Source organism: Castanea sativa, chromosome 6 (genome assembly GCF_040712315.1).
Source record: "Castanea sativa cultivar Marrone di Chiusa Pesio chromosome 6, ASM4071231v1".
NCBI lineage: Eukaryota > Viridiplantae > Streptophyta > Magnoliopsida > Fagales > Fagaceae > Castanea > Castanea sativa.
Genome location: NC_134018.1, coordinates 22061338 through 22071048, shown reverse-complemented (window position 1 = coordinate 22071048; position 9711 = coordinate 22061338). Strand labels below are relative to the sequence as shown.

Genomic DNA, 9711 nt, shown 5'->3' with positions numbered 1-9711 from the left:
AATATAATGGAGAAATATGAAGGTTTCATTTCTCCTTAAATAATAAAGTTACTTTAAAAAAAAGAATGAAAAGAATTTTTTATAAAGAATATCCTTTTCATTCTCTCATTTGATAGTTTAATAGGAGAGAAAAGAAAATAGTCCATTCCATTACCTCTTAAGTCCATTTTAATTATCCCTCCAAAAAAAATGAGAGGAATATGATGGAATGAAATATGTTTTAATGAATTTTACGGAAGTCCTCATAGTACGCATATTTTTTTTCTTGCCCTTAAATGCCTATACCCAGCCCCTATTTTTTTTTTTAAAAAAAAATATTGGCATAATATAATATTAGTGTTGTTGTAAAAGTATTCATTACCATTACCTTCCAAACAATGTTAGTTTTCATTCCATTTCTCTTCTTTCAAAATTCAAACAACAGACATAATTTTTTTTTAATTATTTTCAATTTATATTCATTCTTTTTTATTTTATGCAATTCCGCTTAATTCCATTCTTTTATAAACTCTTAAACATAGGGCTAAACATGAAGAAATAATATAACAGGAAAATATAAAAGTTTCATTGGTAAAAAAGCTTCCACTAATGGAAATATTCTAACCTTTTAAGATTACCCGTCATTTTTACATGAAAAAAGAAAAAAAATGCCGCCTAGAGCATTGCAACTTAATTGGTATATCTTGATGTTTCCAATGAGATATCTAAAATTCAATTTGTCTTTTTCCAATTATTGAATTATCAAAAAGAATATAAAAAAAAGCCAGAAAAAGTTTTGTAACTCAACTAGTTTTTATAGTGTTTTCAACTTAAGATACTTGGAGTATAAATTTCCTCTCCTCAACTATCAAAAGTATTAAAAAAAAAAGAAGGAAAATGACATGGTTGATAAAAATCTTCTTTAAAAATGATAAAAATAATTTTGTATGATATTTTTGCTGCAAGAAGATTTAAAGGGGGACAAGCCCTCGTGAGATCAAACCCAAGCTCATTCGTAGGAGAGAGAGTCGGGTGGTGATAGATGCGTCAAGTGGCTTAGTGACAAAAATCATTTTGAATAGTTTTTCTATCTATTTTATTATTTTATATATATATATATATATATATATATATATATATATATATTTGCAATGGTTGTTTATTTAAGAATAGCATAAAAGGAAAAGTGGACTCTTTTTAAAAAAAAATTCTTTTTAAGGATAGAATTTGTTTCCCTTTTGTACAATTTAAGTTTAGTACTTTTTTTGAAGAAAAGTTTAGTAATTGTGAAATTAGTATCTATTTGAATAAACTTATATTTACTGTTTTATTTTATTTAAAAATTAAGATGTGTAAAAATACCATTATACCTTTATAGAAAAAAAAATATATATATCTAAGTAAATAAAAAATAAACTTGAAACTAAGCTAAGACAAAGAAATTAGAAATGCTAAAAAAGAATAAGTGAATCATTCAAAAAAAGAAAAAAAAAATAAGTAAAGGATAAAGTTTAGTAACAAAACTGGTTAGAATTGCATACAAGATGAATTAGGAGTGCTTTAAGCATTCCATTCTTTGGTGAAAAAAAATATTGTTAATTAATTAACTATCCAATATCAATCAAGGGCAATCTTGGTTTTTCCAATTTCCTTAATTATGAAGACATGTTAGGCAATTAAAAAAAAGGAGGGGGCGCCCAAATGACTGTACCCTTCTTTTTTCTTTTTCTTAACCTTTCTTGCATATACAATAGTACGAATTTATGATGACTACTCTAAGTTCGTCCAAACAAACTGACATAATAACAATATCATATTCCCTTTAAATATTAATTAAATCTAACAATCAGAATCCATCCTATCTCTTTTGACTGGTAAAGATTCTTAGCCAAGCCAATTGTCTTAATTATCCTTCACATCATGGTAATAGAAAATAATTTAGGGTTGTTTGGCAAGTTTGACAATAACCGTGTTCATTTCAACCAAACAACGAAATGAATAGCATTTTGATTTGCAGGCCCATGCAAAAAAGGAAAACAAGAATAAAAAAGAAGAAGAAACTTTTGCATAATATACGAATATTCAATGAACCATGTTTATCGGTTTTTCATTTCAAAAGCACCATGTTTCTAATGGCATATAGGTTGTATGGTTCACGGTTTGTCCCCTTACTTTTGGAGGTTGCAAAATCAAATTTGATATCTATTTTCACATTTTCAACCTAGAACAAATGGGAGATTTTAATGTGTATTTGAACTTTTAACAATGTTACTATTATGGATTTTGTTTTTTGGGATAGGTTACGGATATCATCTGATAAAAAGAAACTAAGTCATGAAGTGAAATCTTATATAAAACCAACATACTTTTTCCCAAATCATAGGCGTTGAAAGAGCTTGTTGTCCCATCAGAAAACATGATTGTGAAAAGGGAATAAAACATCTAGGAAAGCAAACTCTTTGAAGCACACATAAGACATTATCACAAATTTACCTTTTCTTTAAAGTTTAAGTATCTACAAAATAGTCAAAAGCTAACCGATAATATCAAAATAGGTTGAATTAGGGCGGTAAATGGTGCGGTGCGGCCAGTTTTTTGGGGCATTTTTTGCACCGCACTTGTAGGAGCGGTTTTCTCTCATCTCTAATCGCACCTCACCTGTGGAGGGGTGAGAACCGGTCTACACAAGGTGCGGTGCAAAATACCGGTTTGGTACGGTTAGTTCGGTTAATTCCTCATTTTCTCAAGAACCAAACACAATGAAATTAACAACCCAAACCACATCATACTCATGAAAAAAAACCCAAATATTCCAAAAACAAAAAATAAAAAGAAAACAAATTCACAATCTTTCTCTCAAACATACCCATTTCAAATCACAAAAACCCAAATAAAAAAACTAAACCAAACCTATAAAAGATCAAACAAAATGATTGAAAATAAATTACATAAACAAACTTGGTAGAAAGCATTACATTTGCAAGGAAGAGCATCTGAAGTCAGAATCATCACTAGAAACTCTTGAGAATATTGTGACAAAGAGGAGAGAGGAGAGGGTGGAACTCCAAAAAACGCGGCATCAAGCACTAGATTGCGGTGGCAGTTAGCATCGGAGGTTGAGGGGAGAGAGAAATAGGAGAGATGAAGACTTTTGTTGTTGACTTGCTGGGACTGGAAGAGGCAGACGGATGAGAGTGTGGGTAAATAAACCTAGGGTTTTAAATTAAAAGGCAAAAAAACATTTTTTTAATTTTTTAATTTTTAAATCTGATGATAAAACTACATCATTTTGGAGATGATATTAAAATTTAATATCATGTCCTAAAACGACGTAGTTTTAGTGCCAGATTTTATACATATTAAAAAAAAGAAAAAAAAAGAAGAAAACCTATTTTAAGTCCAGCGCCATTTTCTTTTTCTTCTTCCTGTTCCTTGCATTTGCTTACATGGCTTCTCTAGGTTTTCTTCAATCTGCTAAAACATAAAAATATAAAACTAAAACATAAAAATATAAAACTATAAACATAGATACGTATATGTAAAAATATAGTGTGTACTTATAAATTATATGCCAATGCTGTGCGGTTTCTCGTCGGAGTGCAAAACAGCCACTGCTTGCCGCACCGGATGTCTTCGATTTGTCCAGATCGCTACCAACCACTGCGCCAGACGCCTACGGTGGGCTTGTGAAGCGGTTGGATCGGTTCAGTGCCGGCCGGTTTCATCGGTGTTGGTCGGTACCTGAACAGGCCTAGTTGAATTAGGGGTTTTACCATCACATAAAAGATTTTTGGGGGGTGAATTACTGGGGTTTTTTTTTTTTTGGATTGAATAAGAATAATATTTAAAGGAAAAGAACTTATAGAAGCAGGAAGCATAATCATTTTTATCCTGAATCTTTTAGCAAAAATTAGAGATAGAAGATGTGGTATTTCCTCACACCTAGATAAAAGAGTTTATTTTGTAATATTATGAACAACAAAATTAGATTCTCTAAACATATTGTGGGGGGCCGAGGATCAAGGATGAGGGTCAAGGGTTGAAAGTGGACATTAAGGGGGCTGAGGGCCGAGGACCCGAGAACAAAGGCTGCATGAAAAAGTACAAAGAGTAGACCGGTGATGTATGGCTGAGAAAGAAGGTCTCTGGTTTGGGGGTAGACAGCCTGTGGACTCCGCATTGAATGCTCTGTACCTAGCTTCCTGGCCACATTAAATGATGAGCAACAACTTTATCAACTACATTGATGTGGAGGTGACCTGAACAGTGCAAACCACAGCTAAACAACTTCTTTCCACCACCTTCTACAAGCAATCGTACAAGTGTCAACAAAAGAAAGTGATTAGGTGGGAGACGGATGGTGGAGATGCAAAGAGCAAGGAGTATAGATAGGGATGAAAAAGGTTGGCAAAAGGGGGAGGAAGAAGAAAAAAACACGACTCTGATAATTGAGTGAATAGGAATATTCAAATGTAATGGATTCCTCATTGGGAAAGCAGAAAGGAGAGTGTTTCCTCCTCTTTTGATTTTGAATGGAATCCTCGGGACACAGCTGTCCTATGTTGTTTTGTTCCCTCTTTACAATTTTTTTGTTTTGGGCCTTGAGTGATTGGATCCACTTCCTGTTCTAAGTGGGCTATAATTCCTAGTTTGATTTTTGGTCCTTACACATATGATTAATACAAATCAGTAAAGGAATTTAAAACAATTTTACTACTAGTTGTTATTTTTCAATTGCTCAATATGGGGAAGCTGCTTTGAAGTGGTTGGATCACATTCAATGCATCTCCTTCACAAATGACAGAAGTAAACCCTAAGCTTGCTGCTTTCTTTGCTCCTAAATGAGCCGCTTTGGCTTCTTCTTAGGGTCGTGATCTTCAATTATCTTCATCCATACCAAAATGATTTCTCTTTTGTGGTTTTTGACAATGGCTAATATGTCTGCTCATTCCTTACTAATGGTTACATCAAAATTAAATTTCACAAAACAAGGAATGGAGGGATTCCATAGGTAGTATTTGGAGGCCTCCTTAGCTACAGATTCCCAATATGTCAACTAATTATTCTATATTCAACATGTCTAATTAAGAAAAAAAAAATTGATCGCCTATTTTTCATGTTGCCTTATGATGCAATTTTTTGTCGTCCATATTATATTATAACAAATAGTTGCAAATAACATAAATTTCCTTTCTTCTTCATTTGAAAGTATCAAATTTTCTTCAAATCGATCACAAACTTAACCCAATTGGTAAAGGAATTGAACTCAATATCAATTTTTTTATTAAAAAAAATCTAAAGGGCCAAAGGGAGTTAGTCCAAATGATTTTTGTTATTGGACATTCAATGAATAACTTTTGTAGGGTTCCTTTTACTTTTCAAAGAATTGCACTCCTTTTCCTTTATGTGGATTCTTTTACTTATCATTGACTCAGATAATATTATTTGCCAGGCTAATTCCACGTGAATAATTTAAGTTTCTCTTGGACTTTTAGCTTCAAGAGCCTTTTCTAATCCTTACATTTTGTAGATTGATAAATAAATGATTTTATAAAATAATTAAATACATTGTACCAATTTTAGAAACTACATATATACATCAAGCAAAGAAAATGGCATCAAAAGCTCTGTCCATTTGCATCAATGTATAACATTAGCATGCAAGATGATCCTTGTTTAGAGGAGAGAACGAATAAATTCTTTTCTTCGTCATAAACACTCTTCGAATTACTGAAGCAAAACATTTTATTTGGTAGTGCTTATTGCCACAAAAGGTTATTTTGGATGTTCTTATAAAGAGTCATATAATTCGATGACATTATTCTAAGGGGACCTTTTATTTTTTATTTTGATGAACTCATCATTCTAAGGGAACTTAAATTCCAATCAGTCACCTTCCACATATTGTAACCAAAAAAAAAAAAAAATTCATTTTTATCTTTATTTTTTACTTGATTTCGACTACCAGGAGACAATGACACTCACAAAGGCAAAGAGTTTACCATGGAAGAAAAAAGCCCATAAGCCAAAGAAAAATCTGTTAGATGTATTTTTGGAGAGTACTTTCAAGAGCAAATCTATGCCTAGCCACCCCACTCTACCAAAATGGGTTTAATCATAACAAGCAGCTCTGACTAGCCGAACCTAACCCTGCAACCAAACTGAAATTTTTCACAAAGGAAAAGGGTAAAAATGTGATTTGAATATCAGAAACCTCAGCTTTTTATTTTTCCCTCACTTTCACTGTTGTGCTTTGCAAGAGACAGAGAAAGAGGATAAAAGCTGTCCCCACAGTTTTTCATGGTTTATTAATACTTCCAACATTCATCTCTCTCTCTCTCTCTCTCTCTCTTGCCTTTTTTACTCACCTGTATCAGGATTACCAAACCTGTTTACTTGGTAGTACAAACAGAAGAGTAGTAGAGATGAAAGAGTCCTCTTTGTGGTTGTTAAACATTGAAGAGCTGCAAAAGAAGATAAAAATTGAGTGTAGTTAGAACTTAGAAGTACCTAGACAGTGTTTCAGAGGTTGAGAGGAGATAAGAGAAGAGAAGAGGAAAGGAAACTCTCTAATAAGTGTGTGAAGAAGTGAAAGAGAAATAAAAAGAAAAGAAACGAAAAGAAAAGAAAAGGCATATATATCTAGTGTTAGAAAGAGAGAGAAAGAGAGATGGTGGGCTCAGGAGCATCAGATAGGAGCAAAGAAGCTGTTGGGATGATGGCCCTTCATGAGGCCCTCAGAAGCGTCTGTCTCAACTCAGACTGGACTTACTCTGTCTTCTGGACCATCCGTCCTCGCCCGTATCTCCCTCTCTCCCTGTCTCTTTTATTACTTCTCTTTCTCTCTCTCTCTCTGTGCCTTTGTATTATGCTTTTAACTGAGCTGCTTCTCTTCCTACTATTGCAGAAGAGTCAGAGGTGGTAATGGGTGCAAAGTTGGAGACGACAACGGCAGCTTGTAAGTTCAGCTTAGTTCAACACAGTTTGCATTATTTTCTGTCCTTGGCTCTGATACGAGGGAGAGCACTATTAATCTTTTTCTTTTACAAACAGAGCAACTACAGTGTGAATTTTGTTAATGGTTTTTAAGTTTTTTCTGATTGATAATTTGAGATGTGTATTCAGTAATTTTGTCACTTGGGTCCTACAAGTTTCAATAATTTTCTGAAAAGATATAATTTTTTGTTTGTCAAATTTTGTGAAGGATGTTGATGTGGGAAGATGGGTTCTGTCGAGGAAGAGTTGGGGATTGTCTGGAAGAGATTGACGGTGAAGATCCTGTTAGAAGATCCTTCAGCAAGATGTCCATTCAGTTATATAATTATGGAGAAGGGTGGGTACTGGGTAGGTGTTTTGTTTTATTTATTATCTGGTTGTGGTTTTATTTGTCTCTCACAAATGAAAATTTTGTACCATAGACAGTAGAGAGATATAAAAGGTAAAGCATGCTTATTATGTATATGGGGTCTGATTGGTTGAAATGGTTTGAACAGGTTAATGGGAAAGGTTGCATCTGATAAGTGCCATAAATGGGTTTTCAAAGAACCAACCGAATGTGAACCAAACATCTCCAACTACTGGCAGAGTTCTTTTGATGCTGTATGCAGTAAAATCATACATCAATGATTTTTTTTTTCTTCCCCCTAATTAGGAGTTTGTTTCTTCTCCAAAAAAGAAAAAAAAAAGAAAAAAAAAAAGAGAAGTTTTGACTTGTATTTCAGTTCTATGTATATGTATATTAGATTCCACCAAATAGCTATGTTAGTCTGGTCTGCTATTGGTTACATGGTACTACAGCAATGATTGATGTTAACCTCTCTATTTTGGTGCTATTTAATGCAGCTTCCTCCTGAGTGGACTGATCAATTTGATTCCGGTATTCAGGTCAGAATACAAACAGTTCTATCACTATTGCTAGTCTTTTGTTAATTTTTTTTTTCCCGATTTTGGACTACTCATTCAATTACTTAGACTTTTGTGCTCCTTAATTAACTCCTTGACCAGACAATAGCTGTGATTCAAGCTGGCCATGGCCTTTTACAGTTGGGTTCTTGCAAGATTGTGAGTTTTTTTTTTCTTCTCTTTTCTTTTAATTAATTGATTATTTATTTTGTAGGAAATTATTAGATATTTACTTGATTTTCTAATAATAATTTTTCCATAATAAAGATTAATTGCAAACATATCGTGCACGCACGCATTAATATTTTGGAAATTGTTTGACTAAACTGATAGATGATATATGTTATTACAGATCCCTGAAGACCTCCATTTTGTGCTTAGAATGAGGCATACATTTGAATCTCTAGGCTATCAGTCTGGTTTCTACCTCTCCCAACTCTTTTCTTCAACCAGAAACAATTCCTCTTCTTCCTCACTTCCTTCAAAGCAGTCACCAATTCCAATCCGCCCTCCTGCCCCACTCTTTAATTGGGGCCAAAGGCCACTTCCACCTGCCACTTCTATGCTTTCTTCACCCAATTTCCCGAACTCGGCCAGACTTGGATTTCCACAAACCAAAGATGAGACACACATGTTTCTCCTACCTCATTCATCCGAAACCCGAATTGAAGACATGATGGGAGAGCATGAAAATGACATCAAGTGGCCAAATGGGTTGTCTTTCTTCAATGCTCTCACAGGACGTAGTGACGATGCCAAGCTGTTGTTCAACCCAGAGAGTTTGGGAAACAAACCAGACCAAAATCACCACTCTCTCATCCTTGAAGGGAAGACTACGAACCCAAATTCAGATGCATCAAATATGCATAATGGTGGTGGAGCAAACCCCAATGAGTTCTTGAGCTTGGACAGCCATTCGGAGAGTGCAAGAAAGATGGAAAACAAATTTAAGAGGAGTTATACTTTACCTGCTAGAATGGCTTCATCCTCTTCTTCAACTTCCGTTGATCACCATCAGCACCAACCTGTGCAGTATAGGAATTCAGAAGCAGGTATCTACTCTGATGTCATGGAGACCTTCTTGGAGTAAATTCAAGACGCTTGTATTGGAGGGGAAAAGGAGATGTTGTAACTAGGCAGATCTTTTCTGTTCGTTTGTGCTCACGTTCTTGTGCCTGTTTTAATGCTCTTGTATGTTGTGTTTCCTTAAACTGTTACGATGACTTATGATCATTTGTTTAGTTCATCAAAGCATAAATTTTCCTTTAAACCTCTGACCACTGCAAAAATTCGAAAGAAAATTCATCACAGCCTTAGTGCCTAATTCGATTTCATAGCTAAAGCCTAAATTTAAGGCTATTTAAAACCATCCCTGAGGCCCCTAAGAATGGCTCCGCCCACCCGTGGGTCTCTTACATATTTTAGGCCTATTAAATCAATTTTTAGCGCCATTTAGCAAGGACATTGTTTGTATATCCTGGTTCCATGGTTTTTTCCTATCCCAATTTGATTTGATCTTAATGTAAAAAAATGAGACATAACTTTAATACCATAATAGAAGTGCTGTTGGGATTGTGAGCGAGAAAAAGGGAGAAAACGAAAGCATACAAAAGGGAGAAAACGAAAGCATACATTGAATTAATATGGGTTTGTTAGACGGTCTACATTCACAGCAGAAGCCTTCTAGTTACAATGAAATTATTGTAGGTTATATATAGTAAGTTAAATCCTAAGATTATATATAGAGTTACGTTTCTTGCACTACAAGTAATATTATAATTATTTTACTTGCACTACAAGTAGGATTTACATTCTCAAAAAAGAAAAGAA

The 9711-nt window shown here is 34.1% G+C and overlaps 1 protein-coding gene across 1 annotated transcript; it reads left to right on the top strand.

The window, feature by feature from the left end:
• Positions 1-6238: 6238 nt before the first annotated feature.
• Positions 6239-9151, top strand: LOC142641148 (protein RICE SALT SENSITIVE 3). The gene is made up of 7 exons (XM_075815542.1): positions 6239-6780; positions 6887-6937; positions 7184-7312; positions 7473-7578; positions 7822-7863; positions 7984-8040; positions 8234-9151. Exons 1-7 carry the CDS (start codon positions 6650-6652, stop codon positions 8969-8971), a joined length of 1254 nt encoding a protein of 417 aa, XP_075671657.1. The 5' UTR covers positions 6239-6649; the 3' UTR covers positions 8972-9151.
• The last annotated feature ends 560 nt before the right edge of the window (positions 9152-9711 follow it).